Below are 20,058 nucleotides of genomic sequence, written 5' to 3'. Positions count from 1 at the left end.
TACGCGGGCCTCTCCTGTTGCGGAGCACAGGCTCCGGACGTGCAGGCTCAGTGGCCATGGCTCACGGGCCCAGCCGCTCCACGGCATGTGGGATCCTCCCGGACTGGGGCACGAACCCGCGTCCCTTGCATCAGCAGGCGGACTCTCAACCACTGCGCCACCAGGGAAGCCCTGAACTGTTTATTTGAAGTTGCCTTTTAAATGCCATTTATTCATAAGTACACACACGTATATACACATGTACACATACATATATATCTTTCAAACAGTTGTTCCTTCTAAGATTTCAAATGACAAATTATTAATCTCCTGATTGTTATTTTTTAATAAAATTGGAAGAACAGTATTCACTTTTATTTGGCAGGCTGAACTAGTGCCTGTTAGAAATCACAGTGTGTATTCCAGGAGCTGAGCCTTCTTTCCCCCACCTTATGAAGCATGCATTTTCCAATAGTATTTATTGGTGGACTAGGTCTCTAGGCAGTGGGTAATCTGATCTTGATTTTTCAGTATCGATTTAAGAAGAGATATTGTGTGTAAATCAGTAGCGAAGTGGAACATCACAGGCTTGTTATTCACTGGGAGTGTGAAAAATCAGCAAATTTAGACTTCTCTTAAAAGGCAGGTCAGGAGATAGAGCAAACAGATGATCTGTGGAGCTTAATTCCCTCTGTTAACAGGATTTTGCTGCTTCTCAGTGCCCTCCTGCTGTAAACATTCTTACCAGGTGACTCCCTAAGTGGAAAAACCTGTTCAGTGACTTGGTTTTTTAACTCCTAAATAAGAGTTTCTGCATTGCGGTTCGCCTGCTCTGTAAATTTTAAGAGTTGAGAAGTCTTAAGGAATTCTTATAAAAAGCACGTTTTATTTCATCCCCAAAGAATTTCTCAGGCCTCTTACAGAGCATGGTTGTAGCAAGGCGCACTCTCTCTGGCAATGATTCCGGAGGCTGGGCTTTGAGATGGGGTCACAAATGAGTTTTGGGCTCTTGTACGGTTGGTTTCTGTAGTGCTGGCTGCCAGCTCCTCCTCATAGACGCACCTCGAGAGCTGTAGGCCTCAACCTGGAATTCCACACCTGAGTTAGTCGCATTCACACTCCCTTCATTGGCCTTGTGGCCATAAATCACTCTTTTTCTCCCCATGCCTAAAGGATCACAGAGAACAGAAAGGTACTAGATAACTAGCAGACTGAAGGTAGGAAATGTCCGTATTCATCTACCTCTGTACTGATTATGGATCTAGTAATAAAGTCAATTTTAATATTTTGCCCCAAGTGTTCTTTGCAAGGAAAACAAATATGTTTACACTTACTCCTTCTGACTCCTTATGCCTGTTTTTTTATGTTGAAGCTGTATTATGAGAAGTAGAATAAGGTATGTCTTTAGTATTCTGAATGAATTTTATGCTAAAAACATGTCTTTGAAAGTCTCACAAAGAAAGGCTGTTTTATGGTATCACTAAGTATAATTTCAGTTTTTATATGTATACATCATTGCTGTCTCTCTTTCCAGGCCGGGCATTTATATATATATGGTCAGTATATTTTCTTAATTATTGGCACTTGGCATCTCCTTTCCCCTGCTCCAGAATGGTCTTTTCTGGTAAAACTCACCAGCTTTGCATTCCCACAAGCTCTGCTGCTAGAAGAGTGAATCACGAGAACATTGTATGCGGGGGGTGGTCTGTGTGTGTGTCTGTATTCTAATGAGCATCCAGTTTTAGACTAGTTATATAAATATTTAACTCTGAGGTATGTGTCCACAAAGCTGCTTTTGTCATTTCACAAGTCAATGGGTTTTGCTTGTGAGAGTTAGGGGGTTGATTTGACTTAAAGCCTCTTAAAATAATTTCTTTTTTAACATTCCAAGTTTATTTAATAGATGTGCTATGAAGAGAATTGGGAGACTTTTTTTTTTTAATTCACAGACTTATTTTTATTTTGTAGAATGAGTTGAGAGCTAGTGGTGGTGAAATCAAAACTCATAAATTGGAACAAAAGGAGAATGTGCCCCCGGGTCCTGAAGTCTGCATCGCCCATCAGGATGGAGAAAAGGTGGGTTGGAAAGTCTGATGTCCATTTGCCAGGGAAGCATGTGTTCTAAATTAGTTGCTTAAAATTAGAAATGATTCTAACTCTAGGCTGTAGAGTGTCTGGGAATTTGGTAACAGCTGCCAGGACAGATTGTCTTTTTTGGAGGTCACATAATTTTGGTTGGGGAGCTCTGCAACTTATAGCTGACCAAATAATGAACCTTCATTGGAAAATTCTTTTGCTCAGCAAATGCTCAGAGGACGTAGAGCTTAAGTAATTTTTAAAAATCTGGCTTGAATAGAGATATCATCTTCAAAGTTATTTGTATATTATTAATTTAACACATTTTATGTAAGAAAATGTCATTCTTTCACTTCAAAGTATTTTGAAAGCTAGGCACTATGCTAAGCACAGGCAATGCTGAGCTTAGCAACTAAATGTGAACAAACCATTCCACGTGGTCTTTACCTGCAAGAAAGCTAACAGAGTAGGAGGGAGATGAGTGGAGTTTGGCTGTTGTAAAACAGTGTAACAAGTGCTGTGAAAGGGCTATGAGGGGCCATGGAAGCTTGGACTAAAGACCCTTAACCTGACTTCCTCAAGAAGGTGATATCTGGGACATCCCTGGTGGCACAGTGGTTAAGAATCCGCCTGCCAATGCAGGGGACATGGGTTCGAGCCCTAGTCTGGGAAGATCCCACATGCTGTGGAGAAACTAAGCCCGTGCATCACAACTACTGAGCCTGTGCTCTAAAGCGAGCCACAACTACTGAGCCCCTGCGCGCCACAACTATTGAAGCCTGCGTGCCTAGAGCCTGTGCTCTGCAACAAGAGAAGCCACCGCTGTGAGAAGCCCCCGCACTGCAACGAAGAGTAGCCCCTGCACACTGCAACTAGAGAGAGCCCGCGCGCGACAACAAAGACCCAATGCAGCCAAAAATAAATAAATAAATAACTAAATGTTAAAAAAAAAAAAAAGAAGGTGATATCTGAGCCAAGTCTTGAGGGATGTGTGGAAATAGGCCAAGTGAATAAGGGGAAGGTTGAGTAAAGAAAGAGAAGGGTATTCCAGGGAGACACAACAGAGGTTCGGAAACCAGAGAACCCAACCAAGATGACTTGGCTGGAGCATGTAGGCAACGGTAAGAGACAGGTGGAGGGAGAGGGCCAGGGTGGGTCTTGAAAAACCCTTAAGAGTATGATTGTAGTCCTGCGTCGGAGGAAAGCCATGGGAAGGTTTTAAGCAAATCAGGTTTTATACATTTATGGTTAGATGGATGGCTTAGTTGGATTAAGTAACAATATATATGTCAGGTGAATTTATCATTTTCTCTGCCAATCCATTACCCAGTCTCGTTGATCTTTCTGTCAATATGATAATCAAATGTTAAGTTAGATGAGGAGAAAGCTTTCAAGTCTATTACAGTGACTAATAGGAGTATAGTCATTGTTCCTGTTACACATATTAACACCCTTGAGGCCATTCTACAAAAGGTGAGGAGATAATTAAAGTGGGTTAAGAGCAATAGTTCTCAAACTTATTTGATTATAACAGACTTTAAAATAGATATATTGACAGCATACCAACAGGAACTCATGAGATATACTACACACTTGGACCAAAGTAGGCATACAGAAAAATAGTCTCAGATTAATGGCTACAGTATTTGACTCAAAGAATAGAACAGGAAAAAATTCAGGAACATTAAATCACTTTATTTTACAAAACTATATCACAAATGTATTTTGAGATAATAAGACAAATTACGTGGCAGTAATGTGTTTCATAATCATAAAATAATCAAATTACATGCATCCTCGAAACAGTGGGCTCAGGCATTATTTCCATGTCACATGTCATGTATCAAGTGAGTTCTCTCATTAGACTGCCTGGTTTTCCCATTTTTTAAGTGGGAGATTATGTCTTATGTATAAGTGATATGTTTGGAATTTTTCTTATATACTGTAAAAAAGACATTTAAGAGAAAAAAATATTCCCAGCATTGAAATCCTCCCATCTGTCCTTGGAGCATAATTTGAGAAATGATCATCTGGAAAATCATGCTTGGATTGTCCCTATATCTAATTTCATGTTTCCTTCTTGATTGTCTTCGTATTGATTTGAACCTGGAACTCTGAGCTGAATTGGAGGATCAGAACATTTTAATTATAGCCTAAAAGGGTATCATTGCAGCTGAATCACAAATTGGGAAGTGGGTGGGGAAGAGAGGAGATAAAGATAGTACATTGTCTTCCAAGTGTATACTGTAGGTTCCTGAACCCTTGGCTGCCTTAAAATTCATAAAATTTTTCAGAGCTTCAGCTATCCTTTTGGCTGTTTGCCTAGCTTTTGTTAACCAATACCTAAGAACTATTTGAACTTCAGTTTGTTACAAAAGGACATTGATGCCAGGGTAAACTTGCCTGAAATAGAATATTTAGTCAAGGTATTGTCTTCCCGTTCTCCTCTTGTGAATGAATTTGTGCTTTTCTTTAATGAAGTGTTTGAGCAAAATCTCACATGCTCTCTCCTGGCTATTCCTGCAGTGAAGTCATCTGGTTGGGCGTGTACAATGATGTCATGATTGGCATTAAGTTTACCCTGCAGGTTCAAGGTGACTGAATTGGAGGTGAAAGAAGGACATCCTGGGATGGGTGCACCTCCTAATTTAGCAAGAATTGAAGAGCTTTTTATGGCCATGCACAGCTTTCAGAAAATTTATTTCGTATCATTAAATGAAATAACGCATGTAAAGTGGTCATTCCAATACCTGGAACATAGTAAGCATTTAATAAATGTTAACTGTTATTATACTGGTTTGTTTTATACCATGTCAGAACTCCTGTAATGAACAGAGAATAAAGGGGAAAAAAATGACCACGCTGCGGTCAGCCAACAACCTAATCTCCATTGTAAATTTATTCAGTACATTAGACATCCTGATATAAACACTCAGCATCACCCATAAAATCCCTGACATCTGAATGAAAGAATATTCACAAGGAGTGCACATTGGGTCACCTCTTGACCCTTCATGATTTTTTTTGGGGGGGGGTGGAATTCCTTCCTCATAACCTCACTAGAAGTTCTCTGCATTTCTTTCTTTTTTTTTTCTAATATTTATTTATTATTTATTTGGCTGCATTGAGTCTTAGTTGCAGCACATGGGATCTTTGTTGCGGCATGTGGAGTCTTTCCGTTGCAGTGCGTGGGCTTCTTTAGTTGCTGCGCGCAGGCTCTAGAGCACGCACGCTCAGTAGTTGGGGCACACGGGCTTAGTTGCCCTGCGGCATGTGGGATCTTAGTTCCCTGACCAGGGATCGAACCCGCATCCCCTGCATCGGAAGGTGGATTCTTAGTCACTGGACCACCAGGGACGTCCCGACCCTTCATGATTTTGAGTGTGGAGGAAGATACCAGGAAGGCCTAGGGGCCAGTAGAAAGGAGAGAGAGCTGGTAGAAAGTACTTTTATTTAAATTTGATGCCAAATGGGGAAAATAATCACCTATACATAAGATTTGCCACCTTGTTAAACATTGCCATTTTGAGACCAGAACTAAAAAGGGAAACTAACCTCGAAGATAATACCAAAGGTTGGTTTTAGATAAATCTGTTTTATAGCTATCAGAAGGTCTTCTGTACCAGCAAGCTTGTTTCAGCAGAACACATTTGTTTGGGAAATAAGGAGTTAGGAAAATAATAGTTCCTATATGTGAAGACTTTATCTTGCCTTGGAGTGAGTTACAGTTATACGAGTTGTGGTTTGTGGTGAGGAGCTTTGCTCTCCCTGATAGAGGGTTTTGTTTTGTACCCTCCCCACTCCCCCCCTTTTTTTTGAGAGTACAAAGATATGGTTTAGAACTTCTTTTATAAAGGAAGATAATGCACACTTTTGGCAGTTGCTTGCAGTCTGTTATTTGAGTTACTCTGTAATTGAGAGGCATGTTAACATCCTCATAAAAGACATTTTGCTGCCTCTTGTTTAAGTGCTCAGCTGTTCTGGGGGCCATTATTTCCCCCAGGCAGCCAGTGACTGACTGGAGTCAGCAGGTTTTAATGGCATTAATAGCAGTTTGCTCTTTTGTTTTTAATGTGATTCTTAATCCACCCCCGCCCCCAACCCTGCCTTTCTTTTTCTAGGTTTCTGCATCTGAGAATAGCCTGGCAGCCCGTTCCGCCCCTGCTGAGGATGATTCCCGTAAGCTTTCGTTCTTAGGTCTTGTGGAAGAGGGTCTTGTTCTCTAGCCCCTGTTTGGTTGGCGGGGGTGGTCCCCAGTTCTGTCAGTGCTGAGAATGTGTAACATATTAAACCCAGTAATGTAGCTGATCAGATCTTTCACTTGGTTTTAAGGACTGATGCTTGAGTACCCTTCACACATCCCATGCCTAAGAGAGAAGTTCAATTCAATGGAATATGATTAACTTGTGGCCAGCTGAATACTTTCGATGCTTCTCTCATTGAACTTATCCTGTCTTTTGTACCAAACCTTTTCAGGGTTAATGCTATAAAAACTATAATTTTGAAGTTTCATTTTAATAGAGGGTTGGCCAAGAAGGACTTTATTCATTTACAGGAATAAAGAATTGGTATTTGAGTAACCTTTAAAAAATATCTTTTTCATATTTATCTAAATAGGTACTATAATCCTCCCTCTGGCTAGTTTCTAGACATTTTCCTGTGGGTGCTGAATTTGATCACCTTTTCATCCTATTTTGGAATCATTTTGAGCCTCTCTTCTCCCAAAGACAAAAACCTTCGTTTTTTAATTTACTATGTCCACTTTTGATTCTGATGTTCAGTGTATTATTTTTTTAAATATATATGGATGTCTAGCTTCTCCTCAGGTTAATTAGTTTACTAGACATTGAAAACTCAGCAAGGAGTTGAAGTACCAGCTAAACAGATCTCTAGTAAACCCTGCCTTAAAATTTTAGAAACTTGCTGCTTGAATCCAAGAACATTCCTTTTGCAGTCATTTTGCTTGGACTAGAAATTTTTCTGAGTTTTGACTAGGTTTGCAAAACATCTTTTTGAAAAATAAGCCATAATCTTTCAGTACTTTGTTGACATAACTCTAGATTTTAGGGAATCTTTTATGGTTCCTTGGCAACTGTGTGAATGACTTCTCTGTGCCTCTTCTGAGTTTTCCATAAAACACATACATTGGCAGGAAATTAACTTATGCAGGTGACACGTCAATGACTATGAAAAAATCTTTATGGAGTCTTTTTCCATAATCTTCATCCATGGATGTTCGCTATAGGACTGACCAAAAAGATGGTGTCAGATTATACACACTCATATACATGAGCATGTCTTATGAAATTTCTCCCCTCACATTCCCCCATTTTCCCAAGTTCAGTTGAAACGCCCCAGAAGGAGTTGTTGGGATTGCTAACTACCAAAAAGCCATCAAAGTTTATAAACAGCCTTAAAAAATGACAAATGCTACAGGGCAGAAGTTTCCTTATGTAGGGTGGTTTGGATTCCCGCTGCATGTGGCAAAGGGTGAGAAAGCCTCTGAGTTGACACCCCGACTTGTGAGAGAACAGTAAGAGCATAGTTTTTAGCATTAGAATAATGCTTTTCTTCAACAGAAAAGCTATGTTTTTCCTGGTGTTGAAAGGATCTGTCCTTAGTGCAGGTGCCTAAAATTTGCTTTGGGGAGGAACCTTTTCTGAGCCTTCCCTTGAGATACTATAAAATGTCTTCCTTCTGTAACTCAAGCAGGTAACTCCCAGGTTAAGAGTGAGTTCCAGCAGCCTGTGCATCCCAAGCCACTAAGTCCAGATGCCAGAGCTTCCGGCCTTTCTGAAAGTTCTCCTCCCAAAGCAGTGAAGGTATGATGGCGGTTTCTCTTGGAGCCTTGTAGACACTGGTTTACTAGTGGAGCTCATTGCATCTTTTATCTTTATGTTCATTATAACCTGTTTTTGCTTTCCTGGGGATGAAAATGCCAAATAAGGGCACACGTGAGCCAGTCACTTTCCCTGGAAATCTTGCCGCTCTTGCTTAGGTGTTTGAGCCAGGAGTGGGAAGCCTCACTGATACCGCTCCAGTCCGAAGTCTGGAAAGCTCATGAAAGAAAACCCGAAGTTAGAGAAGATAACCTGACTTTTTTTCTTGTGAAGTCCAGATTCATAAATCTGGGAATGGGTAAAAACCTATAAAAAGAGCAATGTGAAAAATCTGTTAAAATCAGCCCACTGGATGGGAATGTGCAGTGTTAAAGATTTAGTGGCTCCCTGGTCTGAGGAACTTGACCATAACATGATCGGTGGTCAGCGCGTTTAAAGAAAGAATGTGTGCATTCCAGTGGGGGTTGACCAGTCCATTTGCTATAAAAATGGCCATTCCAATTAACAATTACACTAGGTTATAATATTAGATGTTAAGGAATGTCCAAAATGTTTGTACCCGAGGAAAGTTTTACTAGGTTCCTCAATCTGTGGTCTCCTTTCATTCACTAATTTTTTTTTTCATTCACTAATTTTTAAAAGCAGTATTTTCCCTTTCTATGAAAAAGTAAATATTCCCATAAAAATAAATAAAGATTAAAAAAAAATCCAACACCTCTTTTAGGCTGCTCACCTAACTTGTTTTAATCGAATGCTTTGCTAATGCAGTGTTGATTTACCCACTTGGTTAATAACAAACATATCTTATACTTCTTTAGTGTCTTCCTCCTCTGGTGCTCTCTTAAGTAGCTGGGTTTTGTTTCAAAGGTTTTAACATTTGAGAGAAACTCAACAGGTAGAATTAATTTTAAGGTGGTTTGTACAGCCTCAACCTCATGCACACATCTGCCATGTTTCTGTCGCACAACTGTAGGCATGATTGGTCTCTTGATGAAAGTTCTAATGCACAGAAAGGATGGAGATACTCTGTAATGACCTAGATGGGAGAAGAATCTGAAAAAGAGTGGATCTATGTATATGTATAACTGATTCACTTTGCTGTACAGCAGAAACTAACACAACATTGTAAATCAACTATACTCCAATAAAAATTAATTAAAAAAAAAAAAAGAAAGGATGGAGGTAAGACATAGGTGAGGGTTTGGAACAAAGGGAGGAAAGGGGAGAATCCAGGAAAGGGGAGGTCAGGGGAAGAAGGTAAACATGAAAATTTTAGAGGAAGCAGAGATGTAAGAGGGGAGTAAGGTTTATTGAAAGGAACAAAAAGTGAAGAAAGTAGCAAGAGAAAGCAAGTAAATGAGGGAGAAAGAACTGAGCTGCCTGATGGAATCTGCACATGTACTTAACATGACCCTCTCTTCTGGCCTCGAAGTTCTGCTCATGCTGGCATCAGCACTTTTTTTTTTCCAGTATCTGAAGTCCAACAAAGTAGCAAATGCCACGGGGTTAATTTCCTCTCCAACAGCAACCCTGCCCAGATGTGAGTCCTTGGGTTGTGGTTCTGGACGAAGAACAGCTAACAAAGCTGACTTGGCCATGGATTCTGTGTGACTGAGGGACTAGGGAAATTCTGTGGCTAATCTAAGAACTAAAATCTGTTCTCAAGTATATTTGAATTCTCAGTCCAGTCTTGCTTCCCTCCCTCAACTGTTGGGCCAGATCTCCTGGTCCTGGGTTGGACCTTTGGGACTCCTCCTGATTCATACTCCAGGGTCTGAGCTGATGAGCAGTGTGCGAAGGAATTCACCTCACTTAGGTCTTCCTGGCACACCAGGGAGAGGAGATGGAGGAAAAGCTCGCTCTGCACCTGCCCCAGATTCATGCCTGCCTTTTTGGCTCTGGTCACCCAGCAGTAGAATGCAGACAAGCCTGCTTACACCAGACATACACCTCAGGTTTTGAACATTGTATGAAGACTGGGGTAAACTGGCCTCACTGCCTGTGTTTGCCCATGGTCCAAAGCTCAAATGGTTATGGTGTACAGAGCTCAGGGTGGTACCCAATCACATCTCCACTTTATTTACAGGCCATTTATTTTCTCTTCCTCAAAGTTACTCTTTACATTCTGCAGGCAAGTATATAGATACTTTAGTGTTTATAGGAAGACCTGCTGGCATAACTGGTCTTGTGGCTATAGACCATGCAACAGAAGTTGTTTCTCAAGTCTGGGAAATTACATACAGCTAAGAATAAACTTGTTCACTCAGAATAGATTTGTGGGTCCCACACATCCTGGTAAAACTGCTCCTTGTTTCCTGTCTGTTATTGAAAACAGGACATCTAAGATAAAGACTCAATTCATTTCAAATTTTAGCTTAATAAAGTAAAAATACAGAAAACAAAAAAACACCCCATAAATGATACTGGTTATTAAAAGTAAGGATTTTATCTATTTTGAACACTGGCTAGATAATTCAGTTGATGAGACTTGGCACTAATGAAGTTGACGTTGCAGGTTCCTTCTCAAAATAGATGTTCTGGGTCTAGAGCTCAGTGGGCCCTTTCGGAAGGATCAGAACCTTTCAACTCAAGAGACCCAGAGGTCTCTTAAGCTTTATGCCCTCCCACTGAAATAAGTTACTCCCTAAATGTTTCTCCCACTGAAATAAGTTACTCCCTAAATGATAAGGAAGGAGATGTGACTGGCCCTGGGAACACCTACTGGTCTCAGATAGCCCTATCCCAGGTTCCTAGGCTGGTCCTGCTGATGGATGTGTTGAGAAAACATGGCAGCCTGCATGAGAGGCTGTACCCTCTGTGCCCTGTCCCTTCCTCCATGGACAGGGTAGGAGGTTTTATGCTATTTTGAAAATCTACCAGAATTGTGCTAGAAGGGCATCTAGAATCTTTTCTCACTACCTACATCATTACTGCTTTCTCAGAGCACTAACCTTTCCTCTACATGTAGAGCGATATGTTTAAGGTGTGAATATCTCCAAAATGCTTTCACAGAAAGCTAGGGGAAGGGTTAAGGCTGTTCAGAGCCAGGCCAACCATTTACTATATGGTGAAGAATTTCAATTTAATTACCCAGATATTTTGTACGAATTGTAAGGAGGAAATGAAAGGCTTTTTATAGTGTTCTGTCTGAGGAATGGAGGCCTGACATCAATACAGATTTTTCTTTTGATTTCACTGTGTCTAAAGGCTAATTAGCTTCAGCATTTATGGCCAGCTGCTACCTGCTCCCCTCCCACACACAGACGTGTACCCCAACTGGAGCCTTCATTAGACTAAAAAATATATATGAGACAAGAGAGTGAAAGAATGTAGTTGAAGTCATAAAAGTTTATTGTAAAAAAGCTTTAAGTAGATGCTGATCTACAGAAGGCCTATAACATCCCTCAGATGGGAAAGACATGACAGTGTTTAGGGACATCAATTATTTATATATTATCGCACTCATTCCTGAATATCCTAAAGATATTATCTGCATATTTTAATTTGAAACAAAGTGAAGACTGTCGTTTGTTCAAAATGCTGTGGTGAAATTATGTTCATTTGGGTTAGTTAGCATCTGCTCCCTTCCCCAAAGCGTTTCCTTTAGTTATGGAAATTTATCCCAGGACAATTGAGAAAATACTCTATTGGGTTGTGAGTCGGGAATGCTGAGTTTTAATCTTAATTCTTTCACTGACTGTGCAAACTTCTATAAGGCATCTGACATCCTGGTACCTTAGTTTCTACATTTGAAAAATGGTGAGGGAGGGGAGACGAAAAAACATCTTACTAACTGAAAAAATATATTGGAAAGATAAAAAGTGTCTGACATTCTAATATTGGCAGTGTTTTAAAGGTGGCTATGCAAGTTCAGGCATGCCATGACGGCCTGGGCAGGGTGTGGGCCAGGCCTACCATAACGGTAGAGGTTTGGGCACTGACCGTGCTTCCTGCTGTCTGAATAGACATGGGGGCGATTATAGAAAAGTGGCTGAGAGCCCAGGACAGAGGAAATAAGAGGAATGCACAGCCACAGCCACTCTGACTTGGCATATTACCATGTTGGGCTCCTTTTGTCTTTATGATGCTATAAGGGCCCTTGGGCAGCTGCCGCATCAACCTTCATTAAATAATTTGAAAAGGGGGTATGGAAAAAAAGGAAGAGGAATAATGGGAATCTGGTAGGTCTGGCGAGGTAGAAGCTTGTGGTTAGTCAGATATTTGAGCTAGCAGTCCATTAATTTGATGTTAAGGGGAGGAATGCCTTTTTACTTGTTGTGGAAGGCTCCGTCCAAGAGGGAGCCACGGCGGGGGGTGGGGGTGGGGCGGTGTGTCAGGTGTGGGAGGCAGAAAGACACTAAAAGAATTGTTAATGAGACAATCCTTGGGTGAAGGCTATAAAAGCTCTCTCTTCTGAGCTGGTACTCTGATCTAGCCTCAGGTAGATGTGAGTGAGGCTGATTTTGCTATGATTAGCAGAGTTACATGAAAAAGAAAGAAAATGTGGTCTTATTCTTGGATATGAGTCTGTAACTGAGTTTCAGCTCAGCTGCAGAAAAAAGCCCTCCAGGGCACACCAAATGCTGTGTATTCATTGAAGGTTCCTGTTTGTCTCTTCCAGCTTCTGCTTCCTGCTCCCGGTACCTAATTTCTTCTGCTCCTGCCTTCCACTTTCCTCCTAATGTGAGCTCAACTTGCAGCTTTCTCTCAGGTTTTCCTTTCTATTCACTGGGCTGCACCCTTCTCCTACAGTGTGTTCTCTCTCTCTCTCTCTGTGTGTGTGTGTGTGTGTGTGTGTGTGTGTGTGTGTGTGTGTGTGTGTGTGTGTGTGTGTGTGACAGAGGCATGCTCTGTAGGCTTCCAGTCCCCTTTAGCAGAATAATACCCATTTCCTCCTCTACCATGGGAAATTTCTGTCTCCTGCTGTCTTTAGTGACCAGAATGAGCACTTATTCTAAGTATTATAAATACAATATTCATCCTGCAACTGAAAAAGATTTTCAATCTGATAAGTAAATACATCTGTCCTACTACTTTTACATTGTCTGAATTGTGATTTGTACAGCCACTCTCCAGTGGCTCCAGTTGTACTATTATACCCAAATTTTATTCTGCCTTTTAATGTATTTCCTGCTTGCTAGACAACGACCTAGTCCTTTTAGAGAAACCTAATTAAATTATGCAAGGACATCTCCACTTAGGTCCTATCTTGTTAGATGTGTCCATCCATATAAGAAAAAACAATTTCGGAATTCCTTGGCAGTCCAGTGGTTAGGACTCGAAACTCTCACTGCTGAGGGCCTGGGTTCAAACTCACAAGCCATGAGGTGCGGCCAAAGAAAAAAAAAAGCAAGAGAGAGAAAGAAAAAACAATTCTACAGTGAGTTCCTACTGCATAGCACAGGGAACTATGCTCAATATCCTGTAATAAACTGTAATGGAAAAGAATATGAAAAAGACTATATATATGTAAAACTGAATCACTTTGCTGTGCACCAGAAACCAACACAACATCGTAAATCAACTATACTTCAATAAAATAAATTTTAAAAAAAGAAAAAACAATTCTGAACTCCAAATACCGCCCTAATATCTGCCAGCAGCATTCAGTACAATACATTTGATGATATTTAAGTTCCTCCCTTATGCTTGCTAAACTTAAGTTGTAGCTGTGGTCTTTGATTCTTTAAGTTTTTCTTTTCTACTCTAACCCGAGGAATGGAGGGGCTGCTGTTAACACTCAGCCCTCCTCCTTCATTTTTAAATTCTTTGGTGCTATTTGGGAGCACTAATTTGATTAAACTCCCTTTTATAGATATTAACCTTTACTTCCATTTTATGCCCATTTTCTACTCTCATTTTCTGTCCAAATCTACTTGGAAAACCATTCCTATTTTTGCTTTACTTCCTAGTGAATCATGTGGCAAGTGAACCAGCAGTCTGAATTTTTTTTATGGGTCTATTTTCGGATTTTTTAATCAAAATTCTATCTTACCCATAAGCTGGTTTATCTTAGGCTTACCTTAACCATTCAGGCCCTGGGCTTTGGGACTAAATTGTATTATTTACCACCATACCGGTCTTGGTGGCACAGGCCACCAAGGTGCCTGAAAGAGCTTCCAGGCCACCTTAACTAAAGCTGCTTCTGAACTTACTGGTTGAGCTGTTTCTGTTGGGACAAGTCAAGAGTCACACACACCTAGGGACTTCTTACCCCCACCCCTAGTGGCCATGTGACTATTTCTTATCATGTAAAAACTTATGGTTTTGGAATTCTAGCTTTCATCAGCGCTAACACAACCTACTTTATGTAGTTTAGGACTGAGTTTACCAGCAACAGCTGTGCTCACCCCGTCCATATTCCATACTTTACAAACAGTTCATGAATCCCCGTTGTGACTCACCCCCCCCAACCCAGTACATTAGTTTCATTCTCCATTTGGTGTTTTAAAAAGATTATAGAACCTATAGCTTTATTGGGCTATGCTTTCTTATGGAATCCTAATAAAATAGTTTGTGTGTCTTTTAAAATGTTCCATTTATGTGTCAATTTTGCTTTATTTTTATTTATTTATTTTTTTTGCGGTACGCGGGCCTCTCACTGCTGTGGCCTCTCCTATTGCGGAGCACAGGCTCTGGACGCGCAGGCTCAGCGGCCATGGCTCACGGGCCCAGCCGCTCTGCGGCATGTGGGATCTTCCTGGACCGGGGCACGAACCCGCGTCCCCTGAATCGGCAGGCAGACGCTCAACCACTGCGCCACCAGGGAAGCCCAATTTTGCTTTATTTAAAAATGTTATGTCTAGTGGATTGAGCAAGTCAAGATTATATGCAGAGGGGACTGAGAGATGCTTTATCAAAGTGTGTTTTATGAATATTAAAAAAAATGTCTCTATGTGTATAACTGAGTCACTTTACTGTACAGCAGAGATGGGCACAACATGGTAAATCAACTCGACTTCAGTAAAATAAATAAATAAAAAGATTTTAAAAGTCTTTTCCTACTTCCCAAAGCCAAATGCTTTCTCTCCTTGAAAGTTACCCCCTAAAGAATCTGGTCTTTAAAAAGTCTGTTCTCCTTCTTATTTGGCGCTTGGATCAAACCATCAAACTTCTTTCTTCTGTATGTGATGACATTTTCTCCTCATTTCCTGTGCGTGGAATCATTTTGTGTGTACTTGTGTGTGTGGGGGTGTGTGTATGCGTGTGTGTGTGTGTGTGTGTGTGTGTGTGTGTGGTGGTTTGTCTAAGCCTTTCTGCAGTCCAGCCCTAGCTCCACCCATCCTCAGTGGCTGCTGCACTTATGGCAGCCAGACAATCTGGGTAAGGAATTCAGGAGAGCCTCTTGGCTTTAGAGAGTCAACCGATAGAATTGCAGTAGGCTTAGTGTTCCTCTGAGAATTGACAGACCAGGTAAGGGAGCCCTTAGATAACAAAGTAAATCCCGGGGCCCACTTCAGCAGAGTACTAACTCATCGCTGCCTTTGCTATAGCTAAAATTGTCCTTTTCTTTTCCTAGAAGTTTCAGGCACCTGCAAGAGAGACCTGCGTGGAATGTCAGAAAACAGTCTACTCAATGGAGCGTCTCTTGGCCAACAAGCAGGTGTTTCACATCAGCTGCTTCCGTTGTTCCTATTGCAACAACAAACTGAGGTGAGCCAGACCAGAACAAGCCATCTGTCTGTGTGGTTGGACCTCCAGAGGGAGTCTTTGGTTTTTAGAACACTGGTACTAAAATCTGTGGTGCTAATAGTGTGTGCTGTTGAGGACCTCTGAAGAAAGTAAAAAGTACCATTTAATGACAGGCATTTTATATCAAATTATAATGGTGTTTAGAACTTCTTGGTACTCTCACATGTTAATTGACATGTTAGGACCGAAGCTTAAATCATGTAAGTTGCAGGTAACTGCCCCTGTGACCTAATTTAGTAGAATGTTTTCCCTTGGTATCATGGAATCATACAGTTAAGAAATCTCAAGAGGATACTTGTTGAAGCCCTTGAAATTATCCCAAACACTATATAAATGGTAAAAATAGCAATAATAATAGATCCTGAAGGGCATATATTTTTCTGTATATTGCTTCATTTTATTTTCTGAGAAAATAATTATGTATCATTTCTTCCAAGTTACTGAGAGTTGGATATAAATGTGGCAAATTGGGGAAATATTCTGTATTAACTCATTTTAACCATAGAACCTTGGAGGAGGAAGTAACTAGGATGTCATTTCCTCCAGCCTTCCTTCCAGAGCAAGCACCCTTTCCAGCATACTGTTGAAAGATGTCCTGGCACCTGCATGGCACTTCTGTGGGGGTTAATACCCCACTACAGCTAGTTCCAGTGTTAGCGCTGGCTTGAAAACTTTCCCTTCTGTTGAGCCAAAATGTGCCTCTGTAACTTCCACACAGTGGTTCTTTTTCTGCCCACTGTATTTTTTTCTCCAGAGCACATTTTTCTAAATTTTTGAATTTTTATATTTCTTCTGTGGAAATGCTGTTGTTTTTATACCCCACTTTAAAATGTGTTACCCTGCGAGAGACACCAGATGTCCTAAAGGCCTGTCCAGCACTCTTGTTAGGGTAGACCGACTTCTGACTACTGCTCACCGTTCTCCTATTAACCATAGCTTTCCTTTATTTAGTCACTGACGTCTACTCAGTGCCAAGCGTTGGCAGAGCGTTATACCCACTCCTGTAAAAACATGCTTTTAAATTATAACACAAATGGGAAACTAGGAGGGAAAAGATACCACTTTTTACAAAGGAATATCATTAAAAGTAGTTATAGGTCAGAAATACTTAGGAAATATATGAATGATCAGAGCTAGGTGGGACTACCTAGGGAAGACTTCCTGGAAGAAGTAACTTTTTCAACAGTTTTGACAGAGGGGAGTGAAATCACTTGAAAATGGGAGCATGTACCAGGTGGAAGAATGTCTTGTGAAGGTTCAGACCTAGAATTGAGCATGTTTTTTATAAGGATAATAAAACAAATGTGCTTAAAAGGACACCCTCAGTGACTGATGTGCTTTTAAAGGTATTTTTCTCACTTAGCATCTTCTGAATATACTGGAGTTGCCAGGTTTCAGCCTACTGGTGTAAATAAGAGAATACAGATTTGTTAACTTTATGCTCTTTTTTTTTAAAAACAACAGTCTAGGAACATATGCCTCTTTACATGGGAGAATCTATTGCAAGCCTCACTTCAATCAACTCTTTAAATCTAAAGGCAACTATGATGAAGGCTTTGGACACAGACCACACAAGGATCTGTGGGCGAGCAAAAATGAAAACGAAGAAACATTGGAGAGACCAGCCCAGCTTCCAAATGCAGGGGAGAGCCCTCAGAGCCCAGGGGTCGAAGATGCCCCCATTGCTAAGGTTGGTGTGCTGACTGCAAGTATGGAAGCCAAGGCCTCATCTCCGCTGGAGAAAGAAGACAAGCCAGCTGAAACCAAGAAGCTGAGGATTGCCTGGCCGCCCCCTACTGAACTTGGCAGTTCAGGAAGTGCCTTGGAGGAAGGGATCAAAGTATCGAAGCCTAAGTGGCCTCCTGAGGATGAAATCAGCAAAAAGCCTGAAGCTCCTGAGGATGTAGATCTGGATCTGAAGAAGCTAAGACGAACCTCTTCACTGAAGGAGAGAAGCCGCCCATTCACTGTAGCAGCTTCATTTCGAACCTCTTCAGTCAAGAGCCCCAGAACCTTGTCCCCATCCATCAGGAAAGGCTGGAGCGCGTCAGAGCAGAGTGAGGAGTTTGGAGGAGGTGCAGCAGCAGAAAGGAAACAAACGGAAAATGCCAACGCCTCCGAGAAGAATGAGAGTGTGGCAAAAACAACCTGGCCAAACAAGGGATCTAAAGGAGAGGAGGCAGGAAGGAGAAGTAAGGAAGTTCACAGTTTTGAGATGGGGAGTGAAAATCTTATAGAAAATGGTGCAAACTTAGATGAAGGTGATAGAAACCTTCTCACGCAGCAGTCTTCACTAGAACCCAACTCTAAAAATTGGTCTAGCTTTGCAGATAACACCTCCACTAAAGAATTCACTACTCAGAATCAGAAATCCCAGGATGTGGGATTCTGGGAGGGAGACGTAGTCAGAGAGCTCTCTGTGGAGGAACAGATAAAGAGAAATCGGTACTATGATGAGGATGAAGATGAGGAATAACAAATTGCAATGATTCTGGGCCTTACATTTATGTTAGTGTTAGTGAGCCACTGCCCTTTATCAAAGTGATGCACAAAACAGCTGTCTCAGCATGAGCTGTAATTTATGTGGAGGTAACTTTGGAAAAGAGTTCTTGCTTCAAAAAAATCCCATACCGTGCAGCTTAAGTGAACCAGTTCTAAATGCTAGATGACATTACTTAAATCCTCTCTTTTAGCAATGATGATATACACAACTGCTTTAAGGTCTTTTGGGGGTTTGGAGTGTGTATGTGTGTGTGTGTGGGGGGGATATTCCAACGGATATGGTCCAGCTTCCACTGTACTCCCAAAAGACAATATGAAAATAGATGATTAGTAGTACATTGTTACACTAAAAATTCAATTGTGGAATTAGGAAACATGCAGAAGGGATTTAGGGGCCTAAACATTGTGACTGAATGCACTTTAGTATAAAGGGCACAGTTTGTATATTTTTACATGAATACCAGTTTATTGTTTAGTATTCCTCTGTTAAGAGATCGAATATTTAGTCTTCAAAAAAAATTTAGGTTAATTTTCTTACTCTGATATATATGGGGAATTTACTGCTTGCTCCGATATATATGGGGAATTTATTGCATCCTGCTTTGTAAACCACATCCTGAACTGGATTATTGAGATATAGCATAACCATTTTTTTGGAGCACCTTTTGAGCACCCTTAGTGCTTGGAGAGATTCATCGTGTCCCAAATAAGCTATGGTATTTGCCAATGAGTTTGACTACACCCCCAAGTGATTGCTTTCTTCTCTGGTGCTATCTGTGCTTCTCATAATTTACTGTAAGCTGCAATATTTTTATAAGATCTTTTGTATTTGCCATGTCGCATATTAGAGCAAAATGATGAGTTTAAAGGAGGAATAACAGAAAAAAAAAAAAAAAAAGCCTTAAACCACTTGAGCTCGGATCCCCAAACCCTATATTCTACTTCTGATATCCCCTTTCTGGGACACTAGTTTTTTAATACTTATAAATAAGCTCTGAAATGTATTGATTTTTATGGCAGACAGTATTCCTAGGGTGCAATTAAACCAGTTGTAGGCCTTTTTTGGGAGATGGTTTTCTAGTATTAAGGTTTTGGAACAATATAAACTTGAGTACAGTTGTTGTACATAATTGATATTCCAAATTGTATGTTGGGGGAGAGAGGTGTTTTAAGGTATAGGCTTTCCTTTATACTGCATTTTTAGAGATTTAGCTCTGATATTTTTTAGAGATGTAAAATATTCTGCTTTCTTACAGTCTTGCTTACTCTGAAACATTTTTATTCAATAAAGCTTTTAATTTACACTTGAACTTTTCAATGTTCCTTTTCCATTATTATTTTACATTGTTACAGTCTCTCAGGACCTGCTTTTACCTTAGCAGTTTGGGTAGAAAAGGCAGATGGATCTGATGGGTATCAAGTGAAGAGACATGCAATGTATACTTCTTACCACTAGGTGGTGGTGTTGGGCTGATCTTAGGATTTCATCCGCCTAGAAAACATTTTTCTTGAAAATTGAAAGCAACTTGGCAAGAGAATTATTGTGTACATTCAAAATGAGCTGTTTGTTTTACCAATTCAAAATGCAGTGGTGGTTTTTTATTGTTAATTGTACTCCGCATTTAATAATTTACCTTACAAGTATACCTAAATGCTAAATGGAATTTCCAAATGCCTCTGCTGAAAATGGACTTGTTTTCTACCCTGGGCAGAGGCATAGTTGGTTGTTTGTTTTCCTTGCTTGCAGAGGCAACTGCCCCAATTAAGGTACCTTTTTTAATGGGAGTGTAGATTTCCTTGGAGATAGAAATGCTTTTTGAGTCATCTGTTAACATTTTCCAGGGTCACTGGGTGTTCCAGCGGTTTGCCTAGTCTTCTAAGTGCATGTCCGGGTACTACTATCTGCTCTTGGCCCCAACACAGGCTGAAAGCCCTGTTCACTGAACAGTTAATCCAGAAGTTCCTGCTG

General features: G+C 40.7%; 1 protein-coding gene across 3 annotated transcripts in view; it reads left to right on the top strand.

The window, feature by feature from the left end:
- The window catches only part of LIMA1 (LIM domain and actin binding 1), an 87,209-nt gene extending 67,817 nt beyond the window's left edge, over positions 1–19,392 (top strand). The window contains exons 7-11 of one of the 3 annotated variants that reach the window (XM_007452292.1): positions 1,948–2,055; positions 6,177–6,234; positions 7,768–7,877; positions 15,415–15,548; positions 17,052–19,392. In XM_007452292.1, the coding sequence (XP_007452354.1) occupies positions 1,948–2,055; positions 6,177–6,234; positions 7,768–7,877; positions 15,415–15,548; positions 17,052–18,063 (1,422 nt within the window). In that variant the 3' untranslated portion in view covers positions 18,064–19,392. Of the gene's footprint in view, positions 1–1,947; positions 2,056–6,176; positions 6,235–7,764; positions 7,878–15,414; positions 15,549–17,051 lie in introns of all 3 variants that reach the window. The other 2 variants (XM_007452293.1, XM_007452291.1) reach the window with 2 other exon arrangements.
- The last annotated feature ends 666 nt before the right edge of the window (positions 19,393–20,058 follow it).

Source organism: Lipotes vexillifer, unplaced genomic scaffold (assembly GCF_000442215.2).
Source record: "Lipotes vexillifer unplaced genomic scaffold, Lipotes_vexillifer_v1.1 scaffold422, whole genome shotgun sequence".
NCBI classification, from domain to species: domain Eukaryota; kingdom Metazoa; phylum Chordata; class Mammalia; order Artiodactyla; family Lipotidae; genus Lipotes; species Lipotes vexillifer.
Note: the sequence above shows the minus strand (reverse complement) of the source record. Positions and strands in the feature narration are given on the sequence as shown.